Source organism: Pagrus major, chromosome 16, assembly GCF_040436345.1.
Source record: "Pagrus major chromosome 16, Pma_NU_1.0".
NCBI lineage: Eukaryota > Metazoa > Chordata > Actinopteri > Spariformes > Sparidae > Pagrus > Pagrus major.
Window position 1 is genome coordinate 21,552,380 of NC_133230.1, and position 23,746 is coordinate 21,576,125.

The 23,746-nt window shown below is 43.8% G+C and overlaps 2 protein-coding genes across 2 annotated transcripts in view; one reads left to right on the top strand and one right to left on the bottom strand.

Annotated features, from left to right (window-relative positions):
- Window positions 1–1,668: 1,668 nt before the first annotated feature.
- six4a (SIX homeobox 4a) lies at window positions 1,669–6,642 on the bottom strand. Its single transcript, XM_073484016.1, has 3 exons — window positions 5,909–6,642; window positions 3,509–4,209; window positions 1,669–2,270 (listed from the first exon to the last, which is right to left on the bottom strand). The coding sequence occupies exons 1-3, from the start codon at window positions 6,640–6,642 to the stop codon at window positions 1,669–1,671; spliced, it is 2,037 nt and encodes a 678-aa protein (XP_073340117.1).
- Window positions 6,643–8,306: 1,664 nt separating this feature from the next.
- mnat1 (MNAT1 component of CDK activating kinase) overlaps window positions 8,307–23,746 on the top strand; it is a 33,951-nt gene continuing 18,511 nt past the window's right edge. Inside the window, exons 1-6 of the mRNA XM_073484375.1 lie at window positions 8,307–8,473; window positions 14,959–15,111; window positions 15,499–15,572; window positions 16,591–16,694; window positions 16,826–16,966; window positions 18,254–18,385. Of these exons, the coding sequence (XP_073340476.1) occupies window positions 8,385–8,473; window positions 14,959–15,111; window positions 15,499–15,572; window positions 16,591–16,694; window positions 16,826–16,966; window positions 18,254–18,385 (693 nt within the window). The 5' untranslated portion in view covers window positions 8,307–8,384. The remainder of the gene's footprint in view (window positions 8,474–14,958; window positions 15,112–15,498; window positions 15,573–16,590; window positions 16,695–16,825; window positions 16,967–18,253; window positions 18,386–23,746) is intronic.

The window sequence follows — 23,746 nt, forward strand, 5'->3', positions numbered from 1 at the left end:
TTTTATTGCAGTATGGAGATTTAGAAAAATACATTCACATAATTTCAGATAACAAACATATAATTCAAACTAAGATAAAAAAAAAACAAAAACAAAAACAAATGACTATCAGTTCTGCTATTTGCCCACGACTCATTTTTGGTATATGACATTAAAGCACTGAGAATACTTTCAATGAAGTGTCCATTCAAATTGATGGGATTGTGTCATGAATCCTGACGAAGTAAAGAGTTCACTCGTATGAAGACATGTGATGCACTGATAGATGTGTGTGGTGAGAGTTGGCTGTGAGGCTGAAATGTGCTATTAAAGTCATGTATGACAGCGAGGAATTAGGCTCCTGTTGTGAAACGCACCGGACACACTTGACAAATGGGCTCCACATTCTCTTGTCTTTTCCCTCGACTGACACCCAGCAAATGTGCCGGTGACGGCAGCGGCGGTAAATCTCTGAAACTGCAATGTCACTGCCTGCACACCGAGGCGAAAGCTGCGACCGGGCTTTACTTTCAGTGTTATTCACAAAACAAAGGTAAAAGGCACTAGTGTCCAAAACATTATGAGGCCATGCAAAGAGAAATTATGACAATCCCTTTATAGAAAAATATCATTCATGATTACTGACATTTGGAGACACATCATAATGAAACAGGATATAGTAAAGCATCATCACATCTAGTTAACATACAATGAGTTGCAGCATTATAAACAACATATGATGGACAACATGTGAGGCCGACAACGTGACCTCTCGGTCATCATTCATGTCTCGGTCTCACAGGTTGATGATGAGGCTTGAAACTTGAGTCATCACTGAAATAGTGTGCATTTGTTGAGGTGTGTCACATATGACAAACCCTCCAACATGAAGGCTGTTTCAAACATTGTAATGTCGTTATGGTAGTGCAAATGCCAGAACAGATCGATGCCATTGTGTATTTTAAGTAGCAGGAAGGCACATTCGTCTTAACTCTAGTCCCTTTTTCGACACTCCTAGATCATTTGGTGTGATATAAAGCACAAAAGCAGGGTTTTGCAGTGACTTGAGAGGCATTCAGAGAATTTAAAGTGATTACTGAAGGACACTTTTTCCTAAAACAGCAGCTTTGTGTGTTAAGCGACCTACTCTCCGTATGTGTGTTAGCTGTCGCTCTTTAACCGACCATTTTCATAGAGGCTGTCTCCCTCTTCCCCCTACTGAATGACCTTTTTGGTTTGACCCAGATGACGCATTTAGTTTTGGAGGAACATCCTGGTCACATGACTCGAGGCATTCCAGCACCTGCTCCCACGGATCAAATCCGCTCAACAGGAAGTAGCAGGTGTTGTCTATAAAAATGCACATTTAAACACGGCTCCGACTCACACAGCGACTTCTTCTGTGAGCCTGTAACAGTCGTAACGTTCCTTCTAACGAACGGGGCTTTTAAAAACATGTCATAGACTTTTATTTAGTTTAAAGATAAACTGATAATGCCCACCCACAGGGCTCCTCTCTGACTAGAGTGCATTGTAAAAGTCAAATGAACTACAAATAATTTAACATTTAAAGGAAATGAATGGTAAAAAAAAACCACACGCACACACACGCACACTAAAGTAAAAAGATTCACCATATCGCTGCTTTGGGGCGGACATGAGTGCTTCTGCGAGGAGGGAGGTTTGAGGTTAAAGGTCAGCCATGTCCTCCTCCATCTGCACTGTCTGTAGTTTGGCTAGCTCCTTCCCCTCCACGGCCTCCATCTCCCCACACATCACCCGCACCATCTCGTTCACACCCCCTGAGCCCACCTTGTTCTGTGAAAGGTTCATGTAGTTGTTGTTCATGCTGGAGCCCATCAGGTGTGAGGGCCCCCGGGCCACCTCGTGGCCCCCAAGATACTCTGTGGGCTGGAGGTGGTGGTTGCTGGGGTCCGTTTGTGCCATCAGGGGCGTGCTGACGGTGAGGGTGGTGTAAACCTCTGGCTCAGGGCTGGACGAGCTGATGGCGGAGACCTCGGTGGTCGAGGCGGGACCTTGGCTGGAGGGGACCTCTTCTGAGCTGGGGGTGGTGTAGCTGAGCTGACCACTGGGGTCCAGGTGGAGCCCGTGGTGATAGGAGGAGTAGACACCTCCCTCCAGAGGCTCCTTCTTGATGGACGGCTGGCCAGCATTGCTCATGTTGTAGAGGACTGTGCTGTGGTGCAGGGACGTCATGGTCAGCTTGTCATGCTGCTGGAAGGAGTCGTCACTGGAAGAAGTCACTGCTACATTGTTCAGAGGCAGGGTACCTGTGGTGACACAACAATGGATCAATCAATACAGTATCTACACCTCTACTAGTCTGAGGAGGTCCCATTCCTCCCCTTCTCATTCCTTACACTATTATATGTTTCATGTTCAGCAGGCCTTGGCCCAAAAGTTGCTGTTGTGTGTCTCACACACTCTGTGCTCTTTAAGTTCAACCCTGCGGTGCCCCAGAGAACGAGCGTAAAAGCCTGCCAGGACTCAACAGCAAGCTGCAATTTTCTGTTTTTCCTTATTATTCATCCCAGTGTAGATTCTCTGCTTCATGTCAAACTAAGTGCTGCAGTGGCTGATTCCCTGTTAGTGCGTTTCATGGCCTCTGATTGTCTGAAACATATTTCCCCTCCTCCCTGCTCTGCACATCAAGAGCGCAATGATGATGAGTGATGGTGACTTCAGAACTTGTTTTTATTCATCTCTGGGGTTTTCAAAGGACCACCTCTTCTATGTGTGTGTGCATGTGTGTGTGGCCCTTCCCTGTTTCCTCTGCTCTGTGTTATGTGTAGTATCAGCCATTTGGGCTACGGCCCAAACACAGACAAGCCAAGAATGAAGCAGCTCAGATATATTGGGTTGACGTAGTAGAGACCTGTTGACAAACCACGGACACGTAGCACTGCACTGGAACATTTAGAGGGCAAAGGGCACCACAGATTGAGAGTGACATATGAGAATAAAACATGTATAGTTTGTTATAATAGTGGAGTAGATTATGTCTGGAGATTGGTTATCCTAATACACTGATATATCTTAATTAAGTCTGTCCCTGCTCTTCAGTGCAGCTCCATAACAAACTTTAATGAATCAACTTGACTGCTTAAAGGCAGAATCAGCAGGATTTGTGGTTGCAGTTTGTAAACGAAACATTCAAAATAGCTCCTCCATTTTCGTAGCTCCCTTTTGGATTCATCCTTACGATCTGGCACCTGATTGCTACATCCCATTCCTCACACTCTGTTATTGGCTGGGGGACACACACCCACTGCCCAAAGGTGGATATCCAGAAACATCCAGAACACAGCAAAATAAGAAAATACAGGCAGAGCACCACACACTTGTAGTGGGTGATTAAGAGGGATTCTTTTTGCTTAGGTCTATACTTTGTTTTCACTCATTTTGCCTTTAAAAAGGGGGGAAACATGCAATGAATGCCTCTAAATCTCCATTACTATACAATATTGGCCAAGCCTTGATAAGATTGGTTTAAATGATCTGAACCAACCTTGTGTGATTGCTGAGGAAGATGAGGCAGAGGAGAGCTGCAGTGGAGGAAGACCCACATCGCTGTTGAGTAATGAGCTGCCATCACTGTCGGGGACTCCACTCGGTACCTGGACCAGGCTATAGCCACCCAGCTGCAGCGCACCTGACGGGGAGCTGAACGTGAGCACAGAGGAGCCCCCGTTCTGGGCAGCCATGGTGTGAACCCCCTCCAGCTTCACCTCCGCTCCGTTCACACAGCCTGCGTAGGAGGTGTAGTGCAGGGCCGAGTCCTCAGCAGAACTGCCCAGTCCCTTCTCATGACCTGTCTGCATCTGCATGTCCACTCCTGACCCCCCGAGCAGCACCCCTCCAGACGACCTAAGAGGGTTGAACGCCAGGGGCTGGATGCCCAGATTGAGCCCGTTGAAGAGGATGTTTCCAGGTGTGTGGAGGTAAGACGAGCCACCATTGTGAAACACGGTGGAGGAGGTGTTACTGGTCACAAGGCTGCCATTGTAGAGACCGCCACTGCTGGATCCAGGGGGCAGCTTGATGTCCCCGATCTGCTGGATGACCACCCCACTGTCCATAGGCCCTGTCTGAATGGGAAGGGCCCCATGGGTGATCACCCCATCTGAGGAGTTAGAGAGGGGCCGAGGGGACAACTCCTCCTGGCCTTTGCTGGACTCATCCTCTGTGCTGTGGTTTCCATCAGATTCACTGTGGAAAAAGACAGAATAAATGACAAATGAAACAAAAAATATACATATTTTGTAGTGAATTATTGTATTAGGTGACTTTAAGAGAAATTAAACAAAATATGAAAAATGAATATCCCTAATATAAATATAAAGTAGTTCTTGCCCATTTTTACACTTTTTTTGGCAAAAAAGACACTTTACAGCACTTTTACAATATGATTTCAAGAAAAAAATACAAATGTATTTATTGGTTTTATTTCCATTCCGCCCACATCTCTCCTGTAGTGAAGACAGAGCAGACAGTCACATTTGCTGCTGTGTTATTACACAGCTTTGAAGAGCAGGCTGTGTTTGTGACTGTGCAGCCCTCTCTTACCTCATGGAGAGCTGCACTGACAACAACCGACCAACGTCAACAACCGTGCAACCATTTGCCGCAATAAATTCTGGCGTGACAAAGTGCCAGCGCTGGTGGCGTGACAAAACAAATGGCTGAAAGTATTTGTTTGAATTTCTTACCCCCAATTTAACACGCTGTCGGAATTCAAACTCCCTGTTTTTTGTTTTGTTTTTCTTTTCATGAAGTCTTTAAAACGATATAGACGTGGCTCATACTGTTTATTTATAAGCTGCTCTTTTTTTTTTTTTTTTTTTTAAGATTGATTCAAACAGCTGCAGCCTCGACAGCACACACACACACACACACACACACACACTGAAAACGTCTCACCCCCCACTTCCAGGAAAGAATAAAGGCAAAGATACTACTTGATACAAAATATGAGACAATTTGTTCAAAATGTCAAAATATCTTCAACTTTTAAAAGTTGTTCTCTGAATCATTTTAGTTGCGACTTCAATGCAGTCTATAGTAAGAAGTGTGTGCGTGTGTGCGTGTGTGTGTGTGTGTGTGTGTGTGAGAGAGAGAGAGAGAGAGAGAGCTAGAGAGAGAGAGAGGGGTCACCTCCACCAGGTGTGCGTCAGCTTTGTTCACAGAGAGAGAAACATGAAAGAAGCTTCACTTCTGTCTGTTTGTGCAGGATTATGAAATGAAACGCACGAGCTGATGGAGGCTCTGAGGTCCTTTTTGGTCTGAGAGGGAAGGGAAAAAAAAGTGATAATGAAAATGATTTATGTGCTGGCCTAGGGGACACGTGCGCGCGCTCGTGTGTGTGTGTGTCCGTGCACCACACGGCACAAGGAGATAAGAAGAAATTAAAGTAACTTTTCAAGTCACCTTGTTAATTGTTTCATCAAAGTCACCAGCTCCTCGCGTCTGACAGTCAAACCACTGTATGTGTGCGTGTGTGTGTGTGTGGGACCTACTATGTTATTTTGTTGCTTATGGTTTCCATGCCCCTTAGCACCAACGCACTTGAAACCCGATCTGAATGGCAACCGCTTCATATTTCAAAACATTAAAAGCGTGCTCCAAACCCTTTTACGCGTACTTTCTTTTGTTTCTTAATCACCTACAGTTGATGATTTACATTGTCAAGTGAGTCCGACGGGAGTTTATGAAAAACACTGAGTATTGTCAGTCACTGAGTGTTATAAACTGCAGGCGCCCTTCCTCGTAATAAGCTTCCAAATACTTTGTTAAAATTAGCCCGGGTCTATCTTAACGCGCCTTTTACGCACAGGAATATTCTAACAATTTAATTAATAAGACTTCTTTAATTGAAATAGTCTGCGCCTTGTTCTTTTTCTTGCCTCACCTTTTTGATTGTGCCTCGGACGGGTTTCTGTCTCTCTGTCTCCTGTTTTTGAACCAGTTGCTGACCTGGGTCAAGGAGAGTCCTGTAATCTTGGCGAGATTTCTTTTCTCGGCAGGAGACGGGTACCGATTCTGGTTATACAGATCCTTCAGTGCGTTCCGGGACCTCTCCTTGAAACAATACACAGTCTCCTCGCCGTCCCAGATAGTCCTGGGGAGAGGGTACTTTCTGCGGATCCTGTACTTGTCCACGGCGCCCAGGGGTCTCCCCCGCGCCTTCTCCGCCTCGGTGTACCGGGCCTTGTACCACAGATCTTGCAGAAAGGTGTGGTTGGACGTACTGAAGCTGTGGTTCTCCAAAATACTGTACAGCTCCTGGTACCTCGCCTGGTGGAAAGCAACGAGGGCTTGGGCTTTCAGGATGCTTTCGTTGCCGCGGAGCAGGTCACTCTGTGGCAGGGACCACAGGAACCTGGCCAGCCGGTCCACATTGCCTCCCTGCTGCAAAGCCTCGCAGACACAAGCCACTTGCTCCGGGGAGAAAGCCAGAGAGGAAGCGGCGCTCACCAGCAGCTCCGTGCGCACCGCGTCCGTGTTGGGAGTCGTGCGCTCCATGGACAACTCCGCCGCGTCCAGCGCCACAAGCTTGATGCACTCCCGCGTATCCACCTCCTTCACATTTTCCCTCTTGATGTCATTTGCTGTTGTGACTTCTCCGGCAGAAGAAGAAGACATTTTTTTTGTTCAAGCCTTCCCTGGTAAAGTCACTCCTCCCAGCTCGATCAGGTTACCTCCTCGCCATGCGAATGCGATCGGATATCTGACAGCAGCTGTAAGTAGATATCTCTCTCCCCTTTTCCTTCCAACGTGACTTTTACTCTGCGGGGACTGGAGCTGGAAGGAGACACACTGGGGTCTATCTGCAGGAGAGCCACGCTATTGGCCGCCGAGGGCCCCAACAGGGAGGAGCGAGCGGGATTTCAGACACGAATGTTTGGTTTCCAGCTGTCACTCATATAACCTCCAGTATATTCCCGTAGCTCACCTGTGCAAGGTGAGTGCTTCTGGGATCCGTGGGAACGGGATATCCGTGCTGTCCGTATTGTCAGGAGCTGACTTAGCTTCATGTGGCAACTTAAAAGCAGTTTTATTCTCATATGGAGGTATGGAGACCAAACAGGAATAATGTCCCATCTGAAATGGTTTTTACTATTTTTAAATTAGATCAACGCATTCAGTAAAAGTTGAGAATGAGACTGGATTTGTCGGATATATTTTTTTTAAAAAACACATTTTTTAAATGACTAGAGCCACAAATCACCCATTTTTAACTTTATTACACTCAAAAATCCCAGCACTGTTTGAACCAGATCCTCAAAGCGATACAGCAATAAACCAGTACAGATGCCTAATAGTTCAAGGTGCTGAATAAGACGAAAATGAGGTGTGACTATTGCCAGTTTCCCCGTCACAAGTCCCTCACACATTGAATCAAGTCACAACAAACACCTCATTATCTCATTAAGCAGTGTCCGATCTATAAACAGAGAAGTATGTGTGCTGTGATATTTCTGTCCTCCAGAATGTAAAGCTCTAGTTTTATTTGCACCTTTCACGTTTCTTAGGCTCCAATCAACTTATATGTCTCCATGAATATAATTTGAAATAAAAAAGATTTGAATACCTTCAAAACTTAACTTGAGAAATTGGTCATTTTTGTAATAATTTCCAGTTGAATGTGCCACTGGACTCAAACTCAGTGGGCCACCTTTTTGTCTGATCAATCTGACATTTATACAAAGTCAATAAATCAATATGACACGTAGGCTAGACTTTTTGGCTTTGAGGCTGTAATAGAATATATGTTTTCAGATCTATAACCTCTGGATTTAAATGTAGACCAACCTGCCCTGCAGCTAGTATTAGTGTTTTATCACTATAATACACTTTATTTTAAGATAATAAACCACATGGTATATTCATCATCCTGGGTGAATTATTTCCACATTCATCCAGAAAATATATGATGTCAGAAGCCCTGGGGAACAACATCTGTGGAGGTTTTTGCTTTTAATTATGTTTCAGTTCAGGCTCACATTAGATCATGGAATATATGGAGTAATCTATAGGGTACTGCACAGAGGAGACAGTGGAGCCTATAATCAAAACAACCATCCTATACGATCTCACACTAAATACAGCCTTTGTGTGGATGAGTGAAAATAAACCACTCAGCTTTTTTTTTTCTACCCCGGACCCCCTGAGACTCCTCAAGGACCCCTGGGTGCGCCTGCACCACAGTGCCACCACCGCTGCTGTTGGGGGTTATCATTAGGTAGGAACTACTCTTATTAGTGGCGTTTCTCGTCGGACCGCATTCTGTGTGACGCAGCGGTTCGCCGCCTGAAAAGTGACAGGAGAGCTGCTAGTTGTTGACATCCTTCTCAAACTTTGTATTTTGTGTTGCGCAGACTGAAATGGACGACCAGGGCTGTCCGAGATGCAAAACAACCAAATACAGGAACCCGTCGCTGAAGCTGATGGTGAACGTCTGCGGCCACACGCTGTGAGTATTCACATCTGACTGCTAAAATAAAGTACAGAGAGGAGCACACATCCACGAGCACGACGAGGTTTCTGCTTCAAACTGTGCAAATAGACATACAGCGACACAGAAACACACACATGTGGCTGCTGCGTCTTATTTTAAAACAGTTTCCAGCTGTGTTAGGCTGTCTACCTTCTCCTAAATCTGAATAGCTGCACGTAAACAAACAAAAGACGTAGGAGACTATTTCAAGCTTCACGAGCTTTTAGCTATCAGCTGTGCTCTGTGATTTCGTCACAAATATAAAGCGGTATGAAATAATTTGACTTCTTGCCGGCTCTTATTGCTGATGTAATATTAATACTGCTGACTACCTCCTGGAAAGACTAAATAAAGCATAAAGGCACGAGTTGATACGGTCTATATGAAGGTTTCATGCTCCATCACAGCCTGGATAGTGCTGAATGACAGCTGTCAGCCTCACGAGACATTGTTAATAAACATGAAATATCACATTGGTTGTTTGCACCTGACCTGCCTGCCTCTCTGTGAAACACTGGTAGAAGAGGTCTTCAGACAGACAGCTTTATTAAGAGTGGTCACTCCTTTGTTATAGGACATTTTATGGAAAAGAGGAGAGTGGCAGAGAGGAGAGTGATTGATGATGATGGGTATAAACTGTGTGTGTCTGCAGTATGTGCTGAAGTTGCCAACTTAAAGGAACAAATACAATCTAACCTGCGACTACTATTAGCGCTGCACGATGTAGTCAAAAAATCATATTGTGATTACTTGACAGATAGTATGTTTGTGACATGATTCATGATTAGTGGGAATGATGATTTTTGTAACACAATTTTCGTTTTCCTTGAAAAAAACAATTAAAATCATGATTCTGTGACATCTCTTGGAGTCGACAACATCTGTAGAACAAGATATGTTGGCCAGGGCGTCCCTGCAGCACTACAGTACTTCTTTATAATACACATTTTAACTTTATCAAAAAATTGCAGCTTTTTTGCAATAAGGATTTTGCACTTGATCATATTGCGATTTTGATTATATTTTAATTAATTGTGCAGCCATAACTAATATATGTTTTTTCCCCGAAACTAATGAATCCCAGAAACTGTTTATTATGAATTCTGTAGGTAAAAGCAGAGACACAAATCTCTCCAAGACCATACCCTGACCTAACCCACACCATGATGCACCACCACTGTGCAACCTAAACATGACTGTCTTAACCTTCGTACCTAAACTTAAACATCTCAAGGCTGAGCCTAAACGTAAGCATGCTTTACTTACTAGATAAACCTCCCTGTGGTAGGTCTGGTTTTATGGGTCAGTTCCATTAGCGCTACCTTTTAAACCTGGCAGGATTCTTAACTTTGCATGAAACAGAAAAAATGCCCATCACAAGTTACCAGAGCCTAAAATATTATTAAATTATTTAAAAAACTTAAGTTAAACTAAACTTTAAGCAAATTTCTAATGGTATGAAACAAGGTAATATAAGAACGTTTTGTTTTTGTTAAACTGTAACAAGAAAATATGTCGTATTTTTAGTTAAAAAATGTCTTTGATGGGGCGCCCTGGTCGCTCAGTTCGTAGAGCATTCGCCCCATGTACAGAGGCTTTGTCCTCGCTGCAGCAGCCCAGGGTTTGAATCTGACCTGTGACCTTTGCTGCATGTCATCCCTGTCTGTCATCAAATTTTTTGTCACTCTTAAGCTGTCCTATCTAATAAATTCATGAAAATACAAAAAACTTCAACAAGTAGTCACCACTAGCAGACTCATGTTATTTTGACTGATACAACTACCAACGCAATTGACAAACCAGTTTTTCTGGCACTAGTTTACACTATTTCTATTTATATGCTACAGTTTTGATTGTGCGTCATCCTCATGTCAGTACTCAGTAAAACATGTTTGCGGTGCATTTTCCAATATTTAACCTTGTCATCTGTTTAAAAACCCGGGCCATTTAAATGAAGAGCATCACGCGGTGACGGCGGTAGCCTGATGAGAGCATCTTTTTTTCGACCCTGTCTGTTTATTGACTGTACCATCAGGAAGTGGTCGTGCTTTGTCATCAGGTCAGCAAGCTCATAACTCACTGCCTCTGTCTAGATGCAGGGCTACACACAGAAAATTAAAATGATTCTGCAATGAAGCAATTTGGAGAGATGTCCTAGTCCAGGTCACCTTGAATTCGTTCCTCAGAGCCAGTGCCATGGTGAATTAATGCAGCACTTGGAAACTGCTGTACTCTCAAACTGTATTAGTATTTTCATCACTGATGTCATTTTTTTTGTTTGCAGCTAGGCTTCCTCGTGAGTTGATAGATTCAGAGACCAGTGCTGTAGCTTGAGCAACGTGTTTCAATTTCACAGTTACTGATTTTCCATTTGGTGAAAGCAAGAACTCTATGCAGAAAAGTGAATAAGAAAGAAAGGGAAATATGAAAAATATGAAATTAGAAAGGCAAATCTGTACATGCAAATACAGGATGTCTATGTATACATAAATCCACAACTAACTAACCCAGAAATAATTATAAAGATATATCATTCCACACACTTAATACAATTTGTGGTTTCTGCCTAACTCTGCAATAAGGATCAACTGATATGTTTTTTTCAGGGCCAATATGGCTTATTTGTAACGGACACAGATAACAGATATTTAGAACTTATACACATTTGCAGTAAAAATAAAGATCTTAGTGCCAAAATTTAGAATTAACCAGTGATGGGATGCAACTAAGTACAATTTTCTCAAGTAATGTACTTACTATTTAATTTTGAGGTACTTTTACTTTACTTGAATGTTTCCATTTTCTGCTACTATCTGATTTGGTTTAGCAGAGTTTGACATAACAACCTTTAAACCTCTGGGAAGTGACCCTCTGAGTCGAACATCATTGAACACATCAGGAGCTTTCTCTGCGAACTACTGAAAAAACCTTTGAGTTTTGGACTGTGTTGGATAAAACAATTGAAAATGTCACCTGTGGCTCTGGAAAAGGGCAATGGATATTTTTTCTCTGTTATGTGAATGGGCTAAATTATTAAATTGGCATTAAGTGTGATCATTAGTTGTAGCCTTGGTTGGACTCTCTTCACTGGCTCATTCATGTATATTACTGTAAGCCTCTCTGTACCTGGGCCTGGTTGAGTGGCCATTCCAGTCTGGGCTGGCGGGGCAATGCAATGCAGTATTGAGCTTCTCCACCTCTAGCATGCATCTAAATTTAAACCCCACCACAGCACATTTCGTATCCCTGTCACCGGGGGCATTTGATGTGCGTTATTTATTACCTTTGCACAATGACACCGGGTCCATGTCCTTTGGCATTTGACACTAGGCACAGGCAGCCACAAATGATAGTAGCTTAGACATACGATGGGGATCAGAGGGGCCGCTCTCTATATTGAGGCTGACCGGATAGACACACCTCATTAAGTAGAAGCTAGTTTCCTATACCTGGTAGTTATATGTTTTAGGTTGATACACACTAGTCAAGCGGCATGTGTGGTTCCAGAAGTAAAAATTCTGTTAATTTTCTCTGTAGATGCTGGACAACTACAAGTTTCATGGGTCAGGAGAACTGAAAAGTGCAAGCTTAAAAATTGTGTTGCCTTTGCTGTTAATACAGGGCCTAACATCAGACTAGCTTGTGATTCTGACTGTACAGTATTTCTCAGCAGGAACATTGAAATTATTATCTAAAAACTTTGGAACCCGTGATGCTGCCCTTTTTGTTTCTTTACAAAGTACACCAAATCCAAGCTTTATTTTTTTAAGATCACACAAGCCTATACTAGCTTCCTGTGTAAGCAATCACACTCCTGGGCCTCAGCATTTTTTGACCGTGCTGCTGCAGGTACTGTAGGTCACAAGGCAGGACAGAGCGTCATAGCAGGTTGAAATTTGACACAAAGCCAGCTCTGCTCTGTCTGGACTCAAGTTATTGCTCTGTGAAGATCATGAGCTTTGTGGCAGAAACGAGTGAATGCAGCTCCTGGCTGTTCGTCCATTCTGTTCTTTCTTGTATAAGGAGGCAAAGATGCAGGCAATGTCACTAAGGGGTGGTGGGGGTTGGTGGTGGTGTGGAGGCCTCTTTGCTGAGCCAGGACCCTGTTTACCCTCCTCTTACCACCCCCGTCTTTGACCTGCTGACAGCTGCAGATGGGAAAGATAGGAGCCTGGAGCTCTGAGCAGGACAGGTGAGAGAGGGAGGAGTCAGGAGTACTCAGTCAGCGACAACAGCCCAGGGACACAGAGATGGCAAGCTGCTAGTGGTCTGTTGACTCACTTAAATGTCTGTTCAGTATGCCAAGAAGATAGCTTTGGCAAGAGATTTCTGAGTCCCCTTTTCAAAACAAATTGCAACAGGCAGACAATCCAAAAGCTGTCACTGAAGAGAAGGTGCATTTCAGGAGAAAGATGGCAGATTGACTCGAAGTCTCCTCCCTTGCTATTAGACGTTCACCTCTTTGCTCTTGAGTTACACAGGATTTCCCCTTTGAGAGTTCTGTTGTGTGGTCCATTTATGGGGCAGGGGGCAAGCTACGCCCCACTCCTCGCCCCGTGTTGATGAATGGGCTCTTTGTGGGCCTGTGGAAACAAGCTGAATCCCTCCATCTACCTCCATATGGCCAGGCCTATACATCTCCTGTAGCCTGGGGCCGCAGTGAACATCTGCCTCTTCCCGGGTGCACTTGAGCAGGGGCTCCTCATGCTCTGAAGCACCAACTGGACAACGCAGATGTTTCTGTTTCATTTTTATGTTGTGGCTTCTTCTAAGCCAAGCTGACCTGGCATGCTTGTAAGATAGTCTTCAGCAGTGCTTCATAACTGTTTGTTGTGTGACTGTGAAAGCTTGGCGTCATTCTTGGCTGGTTGGTCTTGTTTGACCCATATCTGAGATGCTAGGTGTAAACAGCCAAACTCCATGGCTCTGCAGTTTATCCTTTTAACTGCTTTTTTTGTTTTCAATCCTGCTGATGAAGCAAAATGTCTTGCATGATGACTCGGTCATGATTGTTCTAATAGGCTCCATCCCCCAGAGAGCTTTTGACTACACACCACTGTCTGAAGCCCAGGCTTTGACGTTGGAAAGAAATGACTCAACCATACCATCAATGACGTATAGTGAAAAATCTGGCTTTTTCTCATCAACTTTGCTGTATTTTATTATAAAAACTGTCAAAAGCAGATTGGAAACCAGATGTTGTTCATTTTTGTGAAGGTGATTCACAAGCAGGAAGGTGAATTCCTGTGGAAATAAAGCTCCACTGAGACTTAATTAAAAGAGTGTACTGTGCAAACGTTTATCCAGGCCCTCTAGCCCATCAGGGGAGATTTAGGAACATTCCCATTGTCTTCAGTGTCCACTCCTCCATTGAGTGTGACTGATGGGTAAACGCCTACCTGCATAAAGGTGTGATTGATGGCTAAACTCAGGGTTGTGCCCTCGGGTCGGTCTGCCAGTTGCCATGGAGTCACATCGCTATGGTGCATGAAGTAAACCTTCATGTTTGAACCTGGACTTTACCTGAAAATTTTCCAACATCATCTGAAGCGTGTTTCAGGATTGGTGACGGGTTCGAGGGTTGTTCTCTTTACTGAGCAGAATTGTGATTCATGGGCGCTTATATGAGGAACCATCTGAAAAAGTCATCATGACTGTGCTGTACTGCTACATATTTTGTCTTGGAAAGTAATCATAACCATTAAACAGATTTACAGTTGATACTTTGATCAATAATTGCCTACATTTCCACGGTATTTTAAAACGTGGCTTAAACTTGTCCATAATGCATCTTCCTTTGATTTAAGCACCATGTCAGGAATAATAATGACATTTTTTGGCAGAAAAGGGAGAAATGTTAGAATTGCATATGTAATGTCTTTTTTAAACATAAATTAAAGCCTCAAGCACAATTGACAACTCATTTTAAAATACTTTTTGAAGTAAGGAATCCATATAACACTACAATTGCTGTCTGTATTTCTTTGCTTTTCCCAAATAACGTAAGACCTAGTCCATTATTATAATGATAGACTACACAGTGAATTACTGAGCTGGATTTTATCATATTATGCAACGCGGCAGAATGACTGAGGTTTGTTGAAATAACAATAAAGGAAATGTTTTTCCAGTGCAGACAGACACTCCACTGATGGGGTGTCAGACTAATTTCCTCTTGTCTGAGCGTTGGAGGCAGCCTAATCGACATTCCAATCATAATTCCAGCCATCTTTGAGCACTTAGAGGAAATATTCATGTGCCCCATTATCACCCACTGTGCCTCATGGTAACTTACAGACATAGAAGAAACACAAAGTTGCTTTTCTGTAAGGAAAATTGGGTTTCGGCAGCCACATACACCCACACATGACACCCACTGACTCTTAAGCTTGGGTCACCTCTGGAAACATCCACCTCAGCTTAATGGCATGTTCTGCTTTGTTGTCGTCTTTCCCATGCAGATGCGAGAACTGTGTGGAGATGCTGTTCGTGCGTGGCTCAGGTAACTGCGTGCAGTGCGACACGCCCCTGAGGAAGAGTAACTTCCGCGTGCAGCTCTTCGAAGACCCGGCCGTAGATAAGGAGGTGGAGATTCGCAAGAAGGTGCTGAAGATGTGAGTGAGGGGGATGAACCTGGAGTGCGAGGGGTGCGGCTCTGCGTGTTTATGTGTCATCTCATGCCTCCTCCCACTTCTTAAGCCACCTTTGTCTTTCTCATTACACTGTTTGTTTTGTAGACAATGAGTCTCCCCAGGGGGGGCTCAAACGGGAAGGCTCTTTCCCTGCCAGGTTTTTACTTCTCAGCCCCTCCCTGCCTTCCCTCTCTCCCTCTCCTCTGTTCTTTAATAGCCCCTTAATTGACATCTAATGTGTGTCTATTAGGCAGCATGCAGACATGGTATTATAAAACGGTTGATTTAATGGAGGCTATTAATGTCAGTGCATATTTGCTTTCATCAGGTTTTACTATTTGTTTCAGCGATTCTGTTCTTTCTTTGCAGCTACAACAAGAGAGATGTTGACTTCTCCAGCCTCAAAGACTATAATGACTATCTGGAGCAAGTGGAGGACATAGGTAGGAGCACCAGCTTGGAGCCTTCATGCTGAAACAGAGGGCAAAAGGGATGCTTAGAAGTGTAATGATTTCTCCTTGACTCTGGCTGCACAGGGGGATGTTTTACAGGCATTAGTGCCAGCCGGGGGTATGGATCAGGGAGTAGCTCAGCCGGTGCTAACATGTCTGAGTGATGACCCACGATGGACCTTTAAGAGAGCTGGATATGCTGCGGCCCAAAAAGCATTTTACTTTTTTATTACTTTTGTCACTCTTTGTAATAATAATTGTAGAATTCACAAAACGTTCCCAGAGGTTAGAAAAGCTATTTTTTAAATGTGTGTGATGTCGTCCCGATGTGAAGTGTATTGGACAAATGGGACAGGGAGGGTGAGGCCAGGAAGACGGACACCAATGTGAATGTCAAGTATCTAGTTCCTGAAATACACTGATGGCTTTTAAGCCACTAACAGAAGGCAAAACAGCTCCTGTGGTCTACATCATAGATTTGCATCAATAGTTTTTTAGCCTTTTAAAACCCTAAAAATTCTCCATAAATTTCTCCTTTGATGATAGAGATTTTTTTCCTCAGTGTGACAACAGTATACACATTTTTATTCTGTATTCTTTCATTCCAGTGTGTCATTGAAAAGCTACTGTATCTCTCTCAAGTTGAGAGAAATATTGAATTACCAGATGACATTTTTTAAGGCCTATTCCATCTAGTCTTGAACATTATTTTTTCCTGTCTTTCAGCTGGACATATTGGTTATCTCTGGAACTCTTTGGATCCTGACTATAATTGAAAGTGATAGCATTGTGGGTTTGAACAGCGTTTGTCTTGATGATAGACCCGCAAAAAGGTCTCCTGGGTTGAAGAGGTTTTAAGGGTCGGTGCATACTCTGTCAAAACCAGATCGAACAACTTTTTGTCTAAACAGTCCTCAGTGTTGTATTTGTTATGAACAGCCACTCTCGAATGCTTGGTGAAAAACTGTTTACTGGCCCCTTAATGCTGGTTTGTGTCCCCTCTGTGTAGTGTATAACCTTACAAACAACATTGATGTGGAGAACACCAAGCTGAGGATGGAGCAGTACCAGAGGGAGAACAGAGATATCATCCAGAAGAACAAGGCGAAACTTGTACGTACCAAATGTATTTTCCCACACATGCATAATACTTTTTTTAATAATGATAAATTGGTGCTACACTGTACTGAAAGATGTGAAGTGAGTAGTTGCAACATCCCTTATGTCTGTCCTGCGCTCCTCAGACACGAGAGCAGGAGGAGCTGGAGGAGCTGCTGTTGCTGGAGCAGCAGGGCAATGAGCAGCGGAGACTGGAGGTGCTGCAGGAGGAGAAGAGGCAGCTACAGGCCAAGAGGAAGAACAAGCAGGCTCTGCTGGACGAACTGGTGAGTTTCACACATGTTGCTTGTGTGTTTATATCCACATATGTCCACAGCAGTCACATTATGACTGACGTTTCATGTCATATTCACACACAAACACACACACACCCTCAGCCTGAGGGTTCATGGCTGAGAGATCATTAAGAGCTTATTACCAGTCATTGTGCTGCGGGCTGCATTGTTCTCATTCTGTGATTCCAAAGCCTCTTGGCTCCATTGTGTTGAGCTGTGGGCTTTGGAAGTGATTGTTCCTGCAGAGCGGGCTGCTGAAGGACCATCACAGATAGCAGGCTAAGCTGTGTGTTTGTTTGTTTAAGGCACAGGGCCTGTTGACTGTAGGCAGATGAGATGAGCTCTCACCCCCCTCAGGGAACTGTCCTGAGCTCTGACATCTGTACATCCCTGCTCTCAAACATGCACGCCCACATACACCAACACATACATTTAGATTCATTGTTGCTGTTTGCTGAAGCAGTAGGTAACTAGTCAATAAAATACATCACTGGGAACTTGTTATGCTCCTCTTGATTATTGTTCTTATCGATTAGAAACATTGAATTCACATTATTTATCTGCAGGTATATTTTGTTATTTTCCTGAGTTTATGAACTTTTTTCCTCGGGATCTTTGTGAAATGAGAAGCATGTTAAGCATGTGATGTCGTCCAAATAAAGCAAATAAATTCACACAAGTGCCTATCCTCTAACTCACATAAGTGAAAGTGGTTTATTTTTACAGTCAGACCAGGACTGAGTGTTGGAAGCCATTAAATCTCTTTTGGTTTATTGTTTAATGCTAAGACACCTCTAGTCTGCCCATTGCTGTCCACCCCATCAAAAATGTCCTCCCTCTTCAGTGCGCAACGTGTCCAAGCTTGTGTTTTTAGACCTCTGTGCTTGGCAACACTCCACTGGAGAAATTGAAACGTCCGACCTTGCATTTAATGGAGGTGAAGGCGGCGCATTGCACTTGAAGCAGCGTCCCCTGCAGTGCCACAGTTTTGTGAATATGGCTTGCATCAATAATGTGGCTGCTAGCCTAAAATAACCCTATGCTGATGGTTATCCAGTTAGACAGGGATATCTGTGTGGGTGGGTGGGGGGCTGACTGCATGTGTTCTCATCGTTTTTCAACATACAACACTCACAAAGGGACAAGCTTTCAATATGTACAGGTGTCAGCAGTTTTTTGCTGAGCAGAAGCATCCCTGATGAAGCACTTTGTTGCATGTTTCACACACACCTAACATTAACATTCTCATAAATCCCAAAATCCCATTTGTTTCTCCAGGAGCAGTCTCAACTTCCTGCCACCATCTTGCTCGCCCAACACAAGGTCCGTGCTGCTCAGCTGGAGAGCGAGATAGAGCATCAGAACAAAGTGGTCAAACCTACAAATCTGTTTTCGACTGGAATCCATATGGTGAGTGCAACGCTTTAGGCAAATTAGCTTTTAACTACGGATTTAAAGTGACAGGTTCTCTTCCTCTTGTGAGTGTGTTTTAGCCTTCAAGTCAGTACTCGGCTCCAACAGGACAGTTATTGTCTCCCTCTGCCACTAAACTAGCACACATCAAAGTAGTGCATTTCCCAAGCGATGTGCTTCTGTGCACGATTTTTCTTGAGTCCCTTTAGGTCGTTGAAGGTTTGTCATAGTGAACTGGGAAGTCATTGACTGCGACAATCAACTTTTCCTCCTTCTTGTTTAAAGTACTTAATGTAGTGATTTTAGACAACTGTGCTTCCATTTTCTGAGGGATTCAAAGCAAGCATGATTGATTGTTGATTCTGTTCATCAGAGGAAATTTGAATGAAGTTGAACCTCTCAAACTCCTAAAGTTGCGCCACTGGGCAACTATTGGGCATTACATTTAGCTTGGAAGTTGGAGGTTGAGTTGACCACGTTCAAGTACAACAAGTCGGAAAACCAGTTCTAGCCAGGGTAGCCAGGGTATGCAGTTTTGTGCACGTACAAACTGTGATGCAAAAACTTGTCATGCAACACCAAACATTTTGAGTTGCAGTGGGCAGTGCCAGATGATTTTTTGAGGTTTGATTTCACAATAAATGGCATTATGTTGCATCTCTTGAGTCTGTATGTGATGAACAGAGGTTAAGGTTGCATTCTTTTTAGTGACCTTTCAGACTGAAAACAACCCTGATGATCAAAAAATATTAGTTAGAATTTAACAACTGTGGAAAGTTATGACGGCAGCAATTATTTTATTTTTCGCTGAGACAATCTTGAAATAAACATCATAAATACAGATTATACATCATATTTATCTACCAGGAATGTGCAAAAGTTTGGCTAGGTATGACTTTTTTTTTGCCAATTTTGAACAATTCAGTTTTTTTTGCGGATCCCTCTGCATTGAAACCCTCACTGCATTAACAGAGCAGCCTCATTCAAAAGCATGAGGGGGCTACATTTTTTGTACATGGCCTGTCAGACTGGGCTATCCTGCTTCAAGTGAAAGCAGGGTGAGCACAGTGTAAAAAGAGAGCTTAAAGAAGCTGTCTGTACCATGAATAACAAATAGCTACTATATTTACAATGAGCCCATGCAGGTTAAGGTCACAGGGTTGTATACCTCTATCTACTGGTGGACAGGTGGGTCTGAACAGTCAAGGCCTTGGTGTGATTTTAGTTCAGTGCTAATTTAAACTTCATGTGGCGTGTTTGTTGATGATAGAGTGATGATAACAGTCAAAACCTTCAAAGGGAGGATGTTCCTCTGTGTGTGGTGCTTCTTCATTGTGGGAACAGGCCCTCACTCCTTCAGTCATGTCATCACATTCCTCTGGGCGAATGGTGGGACCCACAGAGGGAGCATGTGGGCTCAGGGCTCTGGCCGCTCTGAGCTAGCAGCTTTGTGCTCACCGTGTCTGGAGAGACCTTCCATTTGGCTGTCGTTCAGGTTTTCAGTAGTTTATTTTCATTTTACTGGGATGAGATAGGCTGTGTCATCACCCCCACCCCCTACCCAGCAACCCTCATGGGACATGGTTGTCTTCCCACAGTTCAGTGGTGCGTGGGAGAGATATCTGCTTAGTGCTCACCTAGGCTCAAGGTGGAGTTGACGTACTCGGGTACAAACAAACTCTCTCTCTTCTCATCTTTATTTGCCTATCCTGCCAATTTCAATGTGTTTTCCACTGACATAGCTCTTTGAAAGCTCTTGGTTAAATTATCTGACGCAGTGACAATCAGAGACTTTACAAAAACATTAATTTACTCATTAAACCCCGAACAGACAACGTTCTCATCCACAACCAGTGGAAAAGCATTGAATTGATCCAAATGTAGGATGTGGTGCTCTGACTCTCACCCCCTTGATATACAGCATGAAGTTAAACTTGCTGATGGAGAGAGAAACAGCATGATTATGTTGCTCTTGGCTTCTTCTGTGGCTGTTTTTCCTCGCTTCTTTCTTCCCATTTCTCTTCATCCTCCCGTCCCCGAGCTCCTGTTGGTGGAGCAGAGCTCTCACCATGCATCTGCTGTGTTTTGGACTGAGAGACTTGAGTCGGGGGAATGTGTGGGTTTGGATTTCCCTTCACCTCAGAGTCCATAAGAATGACTCCTGTTTGACTTGGTGGGGTTTCAGCACAGAGCGGTGGATTCCTGCAGATTGCTGGAATTCATTTATCTGCTAGGTTGTGGTCCCTTGTTCCAAGCAGGGTTTCAGTTTTTCTTCAGCAGAAATTAGGGGAGGCAAATGTAAAAACACATTTCTAAAACTGGGCCACATTTTCACGATAGGTTTGTATCTGCATTGAAGCTGATTTGTGGTTTTCCCTCTACTGACGATAACAGTATCAATAAGTGCTGAAATATAAACTCATTAAAGATTAAACATATACCATTTCAGGATTATAATGTCTAAAAATATCTTAACTCTTGTTATGCATTTTGTTAAGTTGTGTACTTAAATTATCCAACATGTTTCCAACAATGTTCAAAACTAGAGATGACTGCAATCTCGTAACCCACTTTATCCCCTCTAGGTGCTGGGGAAACACAGGGAACACCAGATAATACCAGATAAAAGCAAGGAATGAAATGAGCAAGCTAGTACTTGGTGTTGTTAAAAATATAGATTTTTTAATGTAAATACATTCTGAATATTTGAAACGGTTTTCAATATGCATTTTCGACAGCCAGTTGACACACACACACATCAGAGAGAGGGAGAGAAAAATAGTATGCGTGTGATGGTGACTAAGAGGTTTATAGTAATGTTATAGAGGCGAGTTAGCACTGCAATGTGTCCACAGTTTAGGTTATTTGTCGGCAAATAAATACTACAACTCCTCAAGAACCAAGCGAAGCCGTGTCTTGTTGCAACCCAATGACTGAAGTGAATGAGGTTAGCCACAAAGTTATCAACAACTTCGCCCCAGGCTCACTCAAGGTGGACCCCCCCACTTGGCCAAACATCAAAAGCATGAAAAAAGTCAGCACACTGTTGCTCCCTTTAAGTGCAATTTATTAGCACATCCAGAAGTAATGCTTCTCTTCAGACTTCCATGACAAACACTCACTATTTTTTTCTCAATTTTTCCGTCATTGTGGACAAATGATTAGTTTTTTTTACTGCCGGTCAGACAAAACAAGCAATTTGACAATGCCACTTTGGTTTTGGGGAAATTGTGATGGACAGTTTCCACTTAACAAATAACTGAACACTCAAAATAAGCTTCAATAGAGGCCTCAGGGTCGATACTTTGTTGTGAAGCATGTACACAAAGGAGAAACCATGTGTGACAGTGATGAATGGACAGGAGGCTGATTCATGACCCTTTGTTTTCTCATCTGGATGTTTTTGGTGATGTGCACCAGTCACAGAGACAGAAATTCACAGTATCCCTAACAACCCCCACCCACTCCCACCACCACCTGCCCCACCAGCACTTCAGCCAGCTGCTTCACCCTGGGCCAAGGTGAGCCGTCAATGGTGGAATGACATATCCGTGGAACGTGAGGATGCCAATTCTTCCTCAGCTTCCCAATGACTGCAGTCTTTATTTAAAGAGTGATCTAATGTCGCCTCTAGCTGTGTCATGTTGTTTACTGGGAACATGCAAGGGAACATCTCAGCCATTCTGGCATTACTCTTTGCCCGGGTGATTTTCCAGGAGTTGGTGAAGGGGACTCCAACCCTGATCCCAGCTATTGCAGTTGTGTGTTAACTTGTTGTCGAATGGATGCTTGAGGAAATTTAGCCAATCCTTAGGGAAAGTAGTGTCGGTCCAGGTGTGATGTGAGGTGGGATGGGCCTGGTCTTGCCTCAGGAATGGTCTGGGATCACTCAGTAATCCCTCACTTTGTAGGCATTCTATTGAACCCAGACACACATACTCGTGTGCGGATGCGTGCACACACACATACACGCAAATGCACACTCCCCTTACCCAGTCTGAGTAAACATCCTTTGAAGAATAAAGTGTCTTTCTAAAATAGACGTCCGCTGATATCAAAAGAGACTCTCTGTGTGGGAGGGAGGCCACTATTCACTGTTTAAACAGGTTGCTTGTTGTTGTCTGACACATAAGACCAACTTCAGTGCCATCAGGCTTGGCACCTGCTCAGAGGAAAACATGGACCTGAGTTGATGATCATTTGTATGTAAATTATATGTGGTTTAAGCATCGCATGATTAATTGTGTGTTGTTAGTTTTTATCAATATTTAAGCGCGGTTGCTGTGTTTGTTTGTGTGAAGGTATTATGAGCGTTTGTGTGAGGTTGGGGATTGTCCTCAGCTGCTACGGTGTCCCATTCCTAAAAGCGGTTGACCGATGGGGAATCTCTCCACCTTGGAGCAGCTTTCAGCGCCATCTTAAATGAAAGGTCCAAGGTTCCAGCAATGCTGGGGCCAGATCCACTCCTCACAGGCGACAGTAGCAGCTGACATACCTGACGAGGCCGGCATGGGCACCTAATGAAAGCAGGAGGCACAGATAAACAAAGTGCAACTCACACAGACAAATGTGGGTGGAAAGTTTATCCCTAAACATAGATGTGTAGCTGGCAGAAATAACCCCGGGTTCTCTCTGGCTTTATTCCATTCTACACTTAGGCAGTGGGATCTGACTACCACAGAAAACACTGACACAAGTGCACACATTCACACACACTCATGCTGTGAACTTGTTTGCTCAGGCCTGATTTACTTGGTTGAGTTGTCCTCTACGGTGACCTCTGCTCGGTAGACGTAATCGTCAGCACAGGTTCAGCTCTGCTTTCCTTTACTCTGGCAGACTGGCCTAACCTGTTTTGCCTTGGAGGTTGTCGCTGTATACTCCCCCAACACCCACTCACTCTTTCACTATCTTCAGTGTTACTTTCATTTCCTTTATTTGCACTCTTCCATCAGATATTTGTTTTGTCATTTATATAAATGTCTTGTTGTTCATACATTTTGACGTGTAAAGCATTGACGGTGGATTTTATGGGTATTGGGTGTTACCCTTTGCACTTTGCCTTTTTACTTTTTTTTGGATTGCTTGCATGTAGTTTGATAGCTGCGGGCACGGGCTTAGGGGACAGGGGTCAGCTCAAGGGGTAAAGAGAACCCGCCAGCCCTGACTGGCACCAGCACATGTGGGCATTCACACCTCTGCCCCTGCCGCTGGCTTGGTCCTGTTTAGGTTGGCCTCAGCAACCCTTGCCCACGGGCAGGCCGGCCCAGTCCCGCGGAAAAAAAGGAGTTGTCAGCTTTAGGGGCTTTACGCTGGGGCAGCTGCCACTGGTCAGGCAGTTATATTTAAACTTCTAAG